The sequence below is a fragment of the Gallinula chloropus genome (genome assembly GCF_964237585.1).
Source record: "Gallinula chloropus genome assembly, chromosome: Z".
NCBI classification, from domain to species: Eukaryota; Metazoa; Chordata; class Aves; order Gruiformes; family Rallidae; genus Gallinula; species Gallinula chloropus.
The window spans coordinates 87,978,774-87,992,768 of record NC_140089.1 but is presented as its reverse complement, the minus strand read 5'-3'; the positions used below and the strand labels follow the sequence as shown (position 1 = coordinate 87,992,768).

The following is a 13,995-nucleotide window of genomic DNA, read 5'->3' as shown; positions in this document are numbered from 1 at the left end:
GACTAATTACGTGGTTGCACATTTCTAGCTCATTTTCCACCCTTTTTTTTCCAGTGTCTGGGGTGCTGGAAAACGAGAGCATCCAAGGACTTTCCGTTGTCAAACCAATGGGCCACAGGAATCGCTTTTCCAGCATGGCAGGTGGTGAAGCCTCCTACAGCTTAGAGGAAATAATTTACAATCTCAACATATTCCACAACGTCATGTGTGACCATGGCATGGACCCAGTGATCATTGAGCAGTTCTTCAAGCAGATCTTCTACACGATCAACGCAGTCGCCCTCAACAACCTTCTGCTGAGGAAGGACGTGTGCTCATGGAGCACGGGCATGCAGCTGAGGTGGGATGGGGGCTGGGGGCTGGGGGGTGTGTCTGCTTGGATGGGTTTTGTTAATTTTGGAAGGGGGTGGAAAACAAAATGCAATGGTGTAAGGAAGGGCAGAAGCTGTTTGGATTCAGCAGGAGACCAATGCAGCAGCAGTTAAAGCTAACCCCTGTTGAGTAATGCCCCTGCAATGCAGCTGGCTGTGCTGCTTTTCAGTTAAATGCAGTAATTACCTCTGGGGTGGACTTTCCCTACCCTTGCCTCACCCAGCTTGAGCAGGAAGGCTGCACATCCCATAGGCTACACCAGGTGATGTGGGATGGGCTGTCCATTGGAATGGAGAAGTCTCCCTGGTTCCTTCCACTCCAGCTGCAGTGCCTGCTGGTTGTAATGTTGCCAAGTATTGTAACTCTAACTCTGTAGGTGGATCTTAAAGCCCAATCCCTGTTGCTGTGTGAAGTGCCCCTCCTGAGCTACAAGCAAGTGGCAGCACAGATGTCTGTGGGGCTGGGATCAGGGGCTGGCATGTCCCATCACTGTTTTAGCATGGTGCTGTAATATGGGTTGGAATTTGAAAGGACAGCTAGTGCAAACCTGCCAGAAAGGGGTCATGAATATTTATCAGCCCTGGCATAAATCTGTCAACTTACTTCTCCCTGTAAATGATTTAAACCTTTGCTTGGCTGCCCTCTCCCCTTCCCTGGGTGGATCCTTTGCATGTTCCCCATGAGCCTGGGAGTAAGCACAGGCAGAGGCATTTTTTTTGTGTAAATATTTTCAAAGGTACGACTCTTGTTGCATTTAAAAACTTGTTAAAAAGCTTAATTTTAAGTGACTTTTGAAACTTGAATGAACCTGAATCTGCAGAAGAGCACATCCCTTGTGCTGCTCAGCTGTTAAGGCGGTTCATCTGTTTTCAGGTACATGGAGCAAAAATTGTGCTTTGAGTTTTTGAGGATTAAGCTTTGCCCTGGCTGTCTCTTGCCACGTGTATCACAAACATCCTCAAAAAATACCAGTGCTGCAACACAGCTTGAGTCTCACAGAGGATTTCTGAGATGCTACGTCTTATCCCTTGGCTCACATCTTATCTTGGTTGCTTTACCCAGATTTAACATAAACCACCTGGAGGAATGGCTGCGTGAGAGGAACATGCAGCTGAGTGGAGCAGCAGAAACTTTGGAGCCCCTGATTCAGGCAGCACAGATTCTGCAGCTGAAAAAGAAAACGCCAGAAGACGCCGAAGCCATCTGCTTCTTGTGCACATCGCTCACCATGCCTCAGGTCAGGAGCAGGGCAGGGATTTACACCAGAGCTCTGGATAATTAAGTGGGGAAGGGTGGTCTCTCCCTTCTAGGACTTCACTGTCCATTTTGCCATACCCATGGTGGGGACAACTCGTCCTTTTCGAGACTGACATTCAGTGTTGACCCTTCTCAGAGGTGGCCATCGTGGAGGCTTCTCTCTTAGGGTGCTGTTGGTGGAGTTGGAGCTCCAGCAGAAGTGTTCAAAGGAAACCCAGCCCTGAGGGGTTCGTGGTATCAGTTGAACGCTTGGAATTTTAAACTCACCATTTGTCTTTTGCCAGGGTCTTCTAACAGTTGGACTCGATGATCTTAAAGGTCTTTTCCAACCTTGTGATTCTGTGATTATGATTCTGTCTAACCTCTTGCCAGGTCTGCAGGATGCCCACCAAGGATTCGTATTTGGGGCAGGAGGTTGAGAACTGCCCACCTAGGCAGGCTGAAACCAACCTTAAGCTTTAAGAACCCATTCCAGGAGGATACAGACTCGTGTGTTTGCTGCTGGGTTGTCTGGCTTTAATTTGCTAATGTTGAAGGAAGGAAGAAGTGAGAGGTGTGAGCTAATCTTCAGAGGTTCTTGAAGATCCTTTCTCCTGTATTTCCATCTCCTTATGTTGAGTGTGTGTTCTGGAGAGAGGCTGAGGGAAGGCAGGGGAGGAGCAGTAGTGAGGGAGCATCAGAAGACGTGTTGTAGAGGTGGCATCAGAAGAACTGAGAAGTGGTCACCGGTGTCACCATGTGCCAGCTGAGTGTGGTCCTGGTATAAATCTGTTGCTCAAATCTGTTCCCAATTTACAAACGTTTCTTTAACAAGTGATTTTAGAGATCCACAACGGCTTGCCATAGCTTAGAGAAGGCAAAGGAACACCAGGGTGACAGCTGTGATAGAATCACAGAATCCCAGACTGGTGTGGGTTGGAAGGGACCCCAAGGGTCACAGAGCTCCAACCCCCCTGCCACAGGCTGGGACACCAACCTCCAGGCCTGGAGCTACACAAGGTTGACCAGGGCCCCAGCCAACCTGGCCTTGAACACCCCCAGGGATGGGGCACCCACCCCCTCTCTGGGCAGCCTGTTCCAGCCCCTCACCACTCTCTCTGGCAAGAACTTCCCCCTAAGATCTCATCTAACCCTTCCCTCCTTTAGCTTTACTTCTGCTTCTCAGTAATGCCACAGGGGACTTACTACAGCCCTATCAAGACAAACTGTTAGTTGTGCTTTGTGTTCTGGAGATGTTTGGCTTCTCATGGCCATCTGTAATCCTGTTTTGTTTTCAACAGATTGTAAAAATACTTACTCTCTACACTCCTGTGAATGAGTTCGAAGAACGCGTGTCCGTGTCTTTTATACGAGACATACAGGTAAGTGAAAGGGCTGTAAGTGAATGAAATAGTCCTGATGACATCAGTATTAAATCATTACCAGTGCAGGCACTCTGTGATAGGCATGCTGCTGCGTGCTGCCCTGAATTTACTGCTCTGCACTTGCAACATACAGCTGGAGGGATAGCTAGGCTGCTAATCGCAAAGAACAGCAAGCAAACAGGTTCCCAGCTCAGCTAACCCAGTGCTCTTCAGTAGCAGTGTGACTCAGCAGGCTGTCTGCAGGAGTCAGCAAAGCATCAGTGAAACGGAGGTACTTCTGAGCTAGAAGGCAGAAGTTAAAACCAAACATCTTTTACTGCTCACAAGGAGGAGGCAGGAAATGGCAACAGAACTGTGTTCAGCTTCTCCTAGAATATCTCCCCATCACCGAGCAGCTGAACCAAAAGTGGTCTGCTGGTACCATGCAGCGCTGCTTTTGCTGTGCCAGGGGGTTGCCTTGTTCCAAGTCCTGTGTCTTGCTTTGCAGGAGCCAGGTTCTCCTGAAGAAGTGTCTCCTGCTGTGTGGAAGCCCCTGTAGGGGTGTTTTTTTTTCCCCTCAGGGGAATGCCACTCCCATAGCGAATTCTCACTGTGTTTTTTGCAGCACCTCTAGAATTCTGTACGCTGTCAAACCTCTGATGATAAGTGAACATGGCAGAGAAAAAGCAGCAACTGACACTAGGTTTGTTTCCTTCTCCCACACCCCACAGGCCCGCTTGTGTCAGCGAAATGACCCTCCCCAGCTGCTGTTAGACTCCAAGCGCATGCTGCCGGTTTTCTTCCCGTTCAACCCATCCCCTGTAAACATTGCGTCCATCCAACTCCCTGCTTCTCTCAACCTGGAATTTCTCAATAGAGTCTGAAGAGAGGTATAATCCAGCCCACCTCCCCTACACAGAGACCTCCAGCAGAAAAAAAAAGAAAGAAAGAAAAATCACAGAAGAAGGAATTTAAGGAGCGTCTCAAACACGAACCAAACAGGTTTATGGAAGAACCAATGCAGAGTAATAAGTAGATGGCCAACTGCACAGCATAAAGGGAGTGATTTGTATGGGGGGTAGGTTGGGTTTGGGTTTTTTTTTTTTGGTAATTTGCAGCTGAGAAATAAGGATTGATGTTTCATGGCTTGATGTTATTTTTTGTCATTGCTCAAAGCCCATAAGCATCTCCAAAAGCCACTAACAAAACCAGAAGGGTAAGTGGGAGGCATTTACTGTGATCTTCATAGGTGTCTATGAAGAAATCATAGTTAAATCAACAACGAAATCTGAGACACTTATGCTGCCTTGAAGAACATGTATTTATCTAATAGCTGGGTGGTTTTGTTGGTTTTAATAACAGCACAGGCAGTCCTGCCTCTTGCTTTTTGCTAGTGACTCTATCACCACAGCAAGCTGAGAAAATGAATTGTGGAAGGTGTGAGTAGGTATTTATCAATACTTACTGGCTCAGAGTAATGAGATTGGATGCTGCAAGTTTATACTAGTGTGGAATCTGTCACAAATTCTGGCTTTGACAAATGCTGTTGCTCCTCCTCAAATCTTCCAGTGCACATGAAATTCTTTAAAAAAAATTCAAATAAATTGGCTGTTGCCCTTCTTGTGGCAGTTTTGTTCCTCGAAATAATCTCGAGACAAGGAACTGTCTTGGCCCTGCCACTCTTCTAGTACAGACAAGCACTATCCTGATCCATGCTGTTGGCTTTCCTTGTGCTTTTAAAAGGCAAAACCTTTGGTGCAGTGGCTATTGAGGTTCTTAGACCTCTTACATGCCCTGTGTCAGAATCTCATACATAGGTGAGACGTGTTTTACCACTGGGTCCCCAGTTTAATTACTAGGTCCCCAGCCCTACCTATGTCCAGTGGGTTAGTTTTGGCCATAGCAGTCCATGGAAGAATTCTGTTCAGTTCAATAGCCATCTGAAATTTCACCAGTTTTGCAAATACAAGGTTTAAATGAATGAAGAAGAGTTAAGAAACAAACAAGAAGTTTGAAAACAAAAGGGAATGAACAAGCAATGAAATTATTTAAAACAACAACAAAAAAAGTAAGATAGTCAAAACCAGCACGACTAGTAGGTCAAGGGAGGTTGATTCTGCCCCTCTGCTCTGGTGAGTCCCAGCTGGGGTGCTGTATCCAGCTTGGGGGTCCCCAGGAGACAAGGAAGATGTTGAGCTGTTGGAGAGAGTCCAGAGGAGGCCATGAAGATGCCATGGAGTTCATAGAGTTCTGTGTTCTAAAGCAAGCCATTCCTTTAAGAATCCTGTGCTAAGCCATATCCCTAAGTACCTCATCAACCCTTTTTTTGAACACATCCAGGGAAGGTGACTCAACCCCCTCCCTGGGCAGCCTGTGCCAGGCCCTGACAACTCTTTCAGTAATTTTTTTTTTTTCTAATATCTATTCTAAACCTGCCCTGGAGCAGCTTCATGTCATTTCCCCTTGTCCTGTCCCCTGGCTGAAGAGACCATCGCCCACCTCTCTGCACCCTCCTGGCAGGGCAGGCGAGGTGGGGAGAAGGGCTCCCCTCAGCCTCCTCTTCTCCAGGCTCAACACCCCCAGCTCCCTCAGCTGCTCCTCAGAGGATTTGCCCTCCAGCCCCTTCCCCAGCCTGGCTGCCCTTCTCTGGACTCACTCAACGATCGGTCTGCAGGCAGCTCGTTAGTGATGCTTCTGCCATAGCTCAGTGTGCCAAAACTCAGCAAGAATGTCTGGGAGCAGCAAAGCCCCCACTCTTCCTAGCACTGCGAGCATCTTGTCCTTTCCTCTTCCATCACTGTCTTGGCCAAATATATCTTAACTTCCTTGCTTTTGCTGTTGTGGTTCCTGAAGTCTCAGCAATTCCTCAGTGACTAAAGGCTTAGAAAAACCCCAAACAAAACCCTCTCTGCATCTGACTGGTTTTAGTTGGTGTAAATCATATCCAAACAGCAAATTTCTGGTCTGCTCTGAGGATTAAAATAGGGTGTAAAGTCTCTTAACAACACACTAAATCCTGCCATGCTGCAGTCACCATTTTAGACAAGGAGCATGTTTTGATTTAAACATCATGGATATAACCTAAATGTGTAGAAACTGTACTAGTCCCATATATATATAGATACCCAAAAGCAGATCTTTTTTAAGGAAAAAGTGCTGTGAAAAATGATATTGGTCTGAGCTGGTGGGCAAATACCTTGTTTCACACGGACTGTGGTGTTGTATGAAGGACACACTTAAGGCCATTCCCTAGGGACAAGTTACTGTTTCCCACTAATGATCACCCAGCTAATTACAGAACAAAATTAATTGCTTGTGTAGTAGCAGCACTACCTCCAGGCCACAGTCCTTGAGTATTTGCTTCATAGAATCATAGAATGGCATGGGTTGGAAGGGACCCCAAGCATCACTGAGCTCTAACATCCTGCCATAGTCAGGGACACCAACCTCCAGGCCTGGAGCTACACAAGGTTGCCCAGGGCCCCATCCAACCTGGCCCTGAACACCCCCAGGGATGGGGCACCCACCCCCTCTCTGGGCAGCCCCTTCCAGCCCCTCACCACTCTCTCTGCAAAGAACTTCCCCCTAAGATCTCATCTCCCCCTTCCCTCCTCCAGCTTCACTCCAGCCCCCTTGTCCTGCCAGTCTCTGCCCTTTAACAAGCTGATTCCCCTCCTGTTCCTCTGCTCCCTTCAGGGACTGGGAGGCTGCAGTGAGGTCCCCCCACAGCCTTCTCTTCTCCAGGCTGAGCCAGCCCAGCTCCCTCAGCCTCTCTCCATAGGGGAGCTGCTCCAGCCCTCTGAGCATCCCCGGGGCTCCTCTGACCCCTCTCCACCAGCCCCACATCTTCCTTGTGTTGGGCCCCAGCTCTGGCCACAGGACTCCAGCTGGGGCCTCAGGAGGGCAGAGCAGAGAGGGACAATCCCCTCCCTGTCCCTGCTGCCACCCCTCTGCTGATGGAGCCCAGGATACCATCGCCCTTCCCAGCTGCCAGAGCCACTGCTGGCTCAGGGGAAGTTCCTCCTCCCCCATCACCCCCAGGTCCTTCTCCTCAGGGCTGCTCTCCAGGAGCTCTTCTCCCAGCCTGGATCTGGGGCTGGGATTCCTCCAGCCCAAGTGCAACACCTGACACTTGGCAGTGTTGAACCTCATCAGGTTTACCCAGTCCCACCTTTCCAGCCTGTCAAGATCCCTCTGGATGGCTCCTTTCCTTCTCTTGTGTCAACCACCCCACTCAGCTTGGTGTCATCCGCAAACTTGCTGAGGGTGCACTCAATTCCATCATCGATGTCACTGATAAAGATGTTAAAGAGCACCAGTCCCAAGACAGACCCCTGGGGGACCCCGCTTGTCACCGGCCTCCCCCTGGACACAGACCCATTGACCACCAACCTTTCTCAACCAGTTTCTTATCCACTGGATGGTCCACCCATCAAATCCACTTCTCTCCAATTTAGAAACAAGGATGTGGTGGGGGACTGTGTCAAAGGCCTTGCACAAGTCCAAGTAGATGACATCAGTTCCTTCCCTTTGTCACCCGATGCTGTCACTCCATCAGAGAAGGTCACCAGACTGGTGAGGCACGACCTTCCCTTGGTGAAGCCGTGCTGGCTACTCCAGATCACATGCTCTTCCCTCATGTGCTCCAACATGTCACCCAGGAGGATCTATCTGTTCCATCATCTTCCCAGGCACAGAGGTGAGGCTCACTGGGTCTCCCTGGGTCTTCCTTGCTCCCTTTCTTATAAATGGGAGTGATGTGACCCTTTCTCCAGTCCCCAGGGACCTCTCCTGACAGCCACGACTTTTCAAATATGATGGAGAGCGGCTCGGCAACCTCATCATCAGCTCCTTCAGGCCCCTGGGATACATGTCACCCGGCCCCAGAGACTTGTAGACATTCAGTCTCATGAAGCAGTCATGGAGTTGCTCTGCCCTTAGAATGGGGGGGTGGGTTTACTCCCCAGTTCCCACCTAGAGGTCCAGGGATGCAAGGTTCTGGGACTTGAGAACTATGAGAATCCTGGCTGCCAGAGAAGACCGAGGTAAAGAACTCATTCAGTACCTCAGCCTTCTCCACATCAGTTGCAGCCAGTTCTCTATTCTCATTTCCCAAGGGGGGTGCGCTCTTTGGCCTGTCTCTTCTGGCCAATGGACCTGTAAAATCCATCTACTACATATATTCAGCAGTGCCTTCATCTCTGCTCCATGCACAGTCAGGGTCACATCACCGTTCCGCTGCCTGTGCCCCACAAGCCCCGTTGCTCCACTCACTTGGTCACCTACAATGTTTGTATTTATTTTACCTACCTCTTCTCACGTTTTTTTCTTTTGCAAATGAATATTTTTGCAGTGCTCTGAGTTTAAATTTTTAGCTCTCACCCCCTTTTTCCCCCACTTCAGTAGTCATCACAGTCTAAAACTGAATTAAAAAGAAAAAAAAACAAACCTATTCAAAGCAGAATTCACTGTTTCTGTAAAATGGCTTTAACATAGAGCTGTTCCTCAGAACTCACCCTAGGCCAGCAGCTCCTGCTCAGGCTCTTCAGGTCTCTACCTCTCTCTGATGTAAATTATCCAGAGTACAATTCCCAACAGGCTTATTAAAAACAACACCTGTTGTTCAGACTAAATGGCAGGCTGATGCAGAATCCTCTTCCACAGCGATTTCCTTGTTAATCATGATTATAAAAACGTGGTTGACAATCTTTATGGGGATAATGGCTTTTCAGGATCACAATTTCATACCTGCAACAAAGAGACTTTCTTAAAAACGCTCGGTGTGTATAGACCAGAGCAGGGATTTAATGTTCCATCTGTGATAACATGCTTTATTCATCAACATCCATCTGGATGGAATACCTTTAATATATGTTATCTTTTCTGTTGGAGATGTTTTTTTTAGATTTAACTGTTAATTTTGTTAAATTGCTATGCTCAAGCATGCCTTTCTTTCTCCTCTGATTGCCACTCCTTTCCTTAAAGAGAAAATTTTAACACAAATCCAGGCTTTTAGAAAGCTGGCTGTTTTTCAGCTCTGTCTTGATCTTAATGTTTTAAGCTGAGCATTTTCCCACTGTGTGCCTTTAGCTGTTACTAAAGCAACTGACTTCTCAAACGCTGTTTCTCTGAAACGAGCGTTAAAACGTGGGGATATTTTTATTGTTCTCTCATTAAGAAGTTGTCTATCAGTTTTGAAGTCTCCTTAGGAAAAAAAAAATCTCACTCTGAGGAGGTCTGCAGAAAGACTTTGAAGTTCCTAAGAAAAAGAAACCCAGTGCTGACCCATACTGATTTTTGGGTGTGTAATGTAACCTTCAGAAAAGCACTACTGGGGAAGTAAAAAAATGAAACAAATCCCAAAAATGACAGCACCACCCCCCCAAAAAAAAACCCAACCCCCATGCAAATCACACAAACCACCCTCACCATGAAACCCACACTTCCAACGTGAGTTCAGGCTTGTGCTGTCTCTGACCTGTGAGAAGCATCCAGGACAACGTGAAGGTTTTGTTTTCACCAAAAAAACCCTCGTTTGATGGATTTTATTTGTTTCAATTTCCTTCTTTTCTTTAATTGGCAGTTTGTAGCCAGGACAGCTTACCATTCAGCCAGGAAAGCTGTCGTAGTAGCTGACCACAGAAAAGACCATCAGACTTCAAGAGTGAACTTATGCATCATAAACACGGGGGTTTATTTTGCTCATATGGCTTACCTCAGTGTATCTGAAAGGAGTTCTGTGTATGAGTGAGACGGTATCACAGCGTGCTGCCCTTCCTGATACCGCAGATGGAATGCTGGCATCACAGCTCCGCCTGAACCTCTGCAGCCTGTGACCTCTGCAGCTGTGTGATTTGCAAAAGATAGCAAGGGGAAAAGGTGGGCTTGAAACAACAGGTCATTTTCCCTCCTTTTTCAAATACTAAATTAGTAAAACTCTGCAAACTTGTTCTTTTAGTCCATGTTTAACTGGAAAATCAGCACTTTGCTATCGCGTAGGAATATAACCTAGTTAAAGTTAATTGCATGAACTTCCACAAAACTTCTTCCTACAACTTTGTTGATTCACGTATATACATCAAACAGTCGTGAATCGATTTTTTTTCACCCCTGAAAGAGGTTCTAGCAATACAGATCTTGAGTAAAACAATCTAGAGGGACCGGTTCCCCAATGAATATACCATTTATTTCAAACCATAAAGGCAAGACGTCCAAATTAAGTTGAAATTAGAAGAGAACAAACCTAAAAACAAACATCCAATGTCCATTTCCTTGTTTGGGGGGATTTTGGGAGGGAGGAGGTGTATGTGTGTGTGAAGTCTCATTACCACAAATTCATAGAATCACAGGATGCTTTGGGTTGGAAGGAACCTTCAAAGCCCACCCAGTCCCACCCCCTGCAGTGAGCAGGGACATCTTCACTAGAGCAGGTTGCTCAGAGTCCCATCAAGCCTGACCTTGAGTGTCTCCAGGGATGGGGCCTCCACCACCTCTCTGGGCAGCCTGTGCCAGTGTCTCACCACCCTCAGAGAGAAGACCTTCTTCCTAATGTTTCATCTAAATGTCTGATTACCTTAACAAGCTATAGCTGCTCTCAAAGAAGTTGAATGATACACAGGAATGAATGGTGTAGAGGAAATAGTACTGCTAATAAAATATTTTTTCCATTATGAACAAATCTGTAAACTACATCTTTGTTTATAGCAAAATGCTTGTAATAGTCACTGTAACATTCAGCTGGGGATAAAAAAACCAATGTGAAATAAACACTTTTGAAAAAAATTGTGACTTTTGTTCAAAAATGGGAATGCTGAAAATACATCTTTCAGTATTTCTATATACTGGGAACGTTTCTATTTAAACTGCAAACAGTGGGCAATTCAAGGCTCAGGGAGAGTCACAGCACCTCTGAGAATCACATGTGGGAGAAAACAACCCAGAAGCAGCTGCATTTTGCCACCTGAGAAGGGAGTGAGAAGATGGAACGAGCTGTGCAGACACCAAGGCTGGGGAGTGGGGAGGAGGCGCCCCAGGTGCTGGAGGGAAAGATGCCCCTTGCAGCCCCTGGAGAAACCCATGGAAAAGGCTGAGACCCCACCTGCAGCCCGTGGAGGGGCTCCAGGCTGGATGGAGCAGGTGGAGACATAGAGGAGATGCTGTGACCCTATGTTGGGATAAGCCCCTGCCAGCACTTGCAACCTACAGAGAGAGAGAGATTTGTGTCAGAACAGGTTTGCTGGGGGGAGGCTTGGAATCCTGTGAAGGACAGGGGCAGCTGAATGAAGAGACAAAGCCCTGAGGAAAGGATTCATGTTGGAGAAGTTCATGGAGGACTGTGTCCTGTGGGTGAGACCCCACGGTGCTGCAGGGGGAGGGTGTGGAATGAATGTGTGTGTGTGTCCCCCTCCTGTCTGAGAAGAAAATCGACCTGCAAGGGACTGACTGAAGCCCCCATCTCCCAGCCCCTGCCCCCCTGTGCTGCCATCAGGGAAAGAAGGGAGTGAAATCCTGACTAAAGTCTGCTAAGAAGGGAACGGTGGGGGGAAAGTGTTTTAAGACCTGGTTGTGTTTGGTTTAAGATCTGGTCACGCTCCCAACTCTGGTTTGTCACTGTTCTTTGTAGTGTAGTGCAATAAATTAGGTAGTTTTCCTTCTTTCACTGTGTTGAGTCTGTTTTTGCCCATCTCATTGCTGACAGAGTGATCTCTCCTTGTCCTCATCGTGACTCCTAAGCCTCTCGATATACAGTTTCTCCCCATCCAACTAAGAAGGGGAGTAACAGACTGACTGTGGTGGGTGTCTGGCCTCCAGCCAGGGCTAAACCACCACAGTAACTTAATTTCAAAGGTGCTTGAGACATAGAAACATAAAACGCATTGGGTTGTAAGGGACCTTCGAAGCCCACCCAGTCCCACCCCCTGCAGTGATCAGGGACATCTTCACTAGAGCAGGTTGCTCAGAGCCCCATCAGGCCTGACCCTGAATGTCTCCAGGGATGGGGCCTCCACCACCTCTCTGGGCAGCCTGTGCCAGTGTCTCACCCTCCTCAGAGAATGTTTTCCTAACACCCAACCTAAAATCTCCCCTTTTCTAGTTTAAACCATCACCCCTCATCCTGTTGCTCCATGCCCTTGGGAACAGTTCTTCCCCAGCTTTCTTATAGACCCCTTCAGGTACTAGAAGGCTGCTGTAAGGTACCCCCAGAGCCTCCTCTTTTCAAGGCTGAACAATCCCAACTCCCTCAGCCTGTCTTCGTAGAAGAGCTGTTCCAGCCCTTGGATCATTTTTGTGGCCTCCTCTGGATGTGCTCCATCAGGTCCATGTCCTCCTTGTGCTGAGGGCTCCAGAGCTGGACCCAGCACTGCAGGGGGGTCTCCCCAGAGCAGAGCAGAGGGGCAGAATCCCCTGTATTGATCTGCTGGCCACGCTTCTGGGGATGCAGCCCAGGGTGGGGTTGGCCTTCAGGGCTGCAGATGCACATTGGCTTCTCATCCATGAGTCCCTCCAAGTGCTTTTGCTCAGGGCTGCTTTCCAGCACATCATCTCCTGACCTGGATGGATAACAGGGACTGTCCCAACCCAGGTGCAGGACCCTGCCCTTGGCTTTGTTGAACCTCATGAGGTTCACCTGGGCCCAGTTCTGCAGCCTGTCCAGGTCCCTCTGGATGGCATCCCGTCCCTCTGGCACATTCCCCTCACCACCCAGCTTGGTGCCATCAGCAAACTTGCTGAGGGTGCCCTTGATCCCACTGTCAGTGTCATTAATAAAGACACAGAACAGCACCAGTCCCAGCACAGACCCCTGAGGAGCTCCACTTGTCACCATCCTCCATCTGGCCTTGGAGCCATTGACCACCAGCCTCTGGATGTGACCAGGCAGCCACCTCCTTACCCACTGCACACTCCACCCATCAAATCCCTCTCTCTCCAACTCAGAGAGAAGGATGTGGTGGGGAACCGTGTCAGAGGCCTTGCAGAGCCCCAGAGGGATGACATCTGTAGCTCCTCCCTTGTCCCCTGCTGCAGTCACTGTGGTGTAGAAAGCCACTGGGTTGCTCAGGCAGGACTTGCCCCTAGTAAAGCCATGTTGGCTGTCTTAAATCACCTCCTTGCCCTCTATGTGCCTCAGCAGAGCTTCTATGAGGATCCATTCCATGATCTTCCCAGGTACAGAGGTGATGCTGACAGGTCAATAGCTCCCAGGGTCCTTCCTACCTTTTTTAAAATGAGTCAGTGTGGACTTCACCAGATGGCTGTGAGTTTCCTGGTATCATGGGGAGTGGCTTGGCAGCTACATCAGCCCATTCCTTCAGGACTCTGGGAGCTAATGAGAAACTAATTGCACATGGAACCTTATGGCCACGAAGGCCACTGCAAATGCACGGAGAGGAGGGGGTGCAGTGCCAATCCCTGTGCACGTGTTAAAGGCAAAAAGGTCAGTCAAGGACAGAAAGAAGAAATATAGTAAAACCCTCTGCTTTTCTTAAAAACAGCATTGCTGTACATTCACTCACCTCTGAGTTCAGGAAAAGGTTGCAATGCTGTAAGGAAAACAGATTAAAGATTTTACTGTACCCATCTTCTGCTTGGCAGCCTGAATGGCTTCACTACAGGTTTTAGGTGCATAAATCATACATTAAAACCCATTTTCAACCACCAGATCTCTGAAGGGCTGCTCACCAGGGAGTGCAGGGACAGGACACGGGGTGATGGCTTCAAGGTGGAAGAGGGCAGGGTCGGGTTAGACGTTGGGAAGAAATTCTTCCCTCTGAGGGTGGTGAGGCCCTGGCACAGGGTGCCCAGAGGGGCTGTGAAAGCCCCTGGATCCCTGGCAGAGTCCCGGGTTGGATGGGGCTTTGGGAATCCTGGCGTAGTGAGAGCTGTCCCTGCCCATGGCAGGGAGGTGGACACTGATGGGCTGTGAGGTCCCTTCTGACCCAAAGCACTCTCTGGTTCTGTGATGTTTGCGGATCGCCACTCCGGGCCCCCATCCCCCCGCCGCTCCGGGCCTCCCGCCTCCCCG

At 48.6% G+C, this 13,995-nt stretch overlaps 1 protein-coding gene across 1 annotated transcript in view; it reads left to right on the top strand.

Annotated features, from left to right (window-relative positions):
- Positions 1 to 4,579, top strand: part of MYO5B (myosin VB) — a gene marked incomplete at its 5' end in the record, with an annotated part of 171,587 nt that extends 167,008 nt beyond the window's left edge. Inside the window, 4 exons of the mRNA XM_084278155.1 lie at positions 55 to 340; positions 1,435 to 1,609; positions 2,910 to 2,990; positions 3,704 to 4,579. Of these exons, the coding sequence (XP_084134281.1) occupies positions 55 to 340; positions 1,435 to 1,609; positions 2,910 to 2,990; positions 3,704 to 3,856 (695 nt within the window). The 3' untranslated portion in view covers positions 3,857 to 4,579. The remainder of the gene's footprint in view (positions 1 to 54; positions 341 to 1,434; positions 1,610 to 2,909; positions 2,991 to 3,703) is intronic.
- Between the last annotated feature and the right edge of the window lie 9,416 nt (positions 4,580 to 13,995).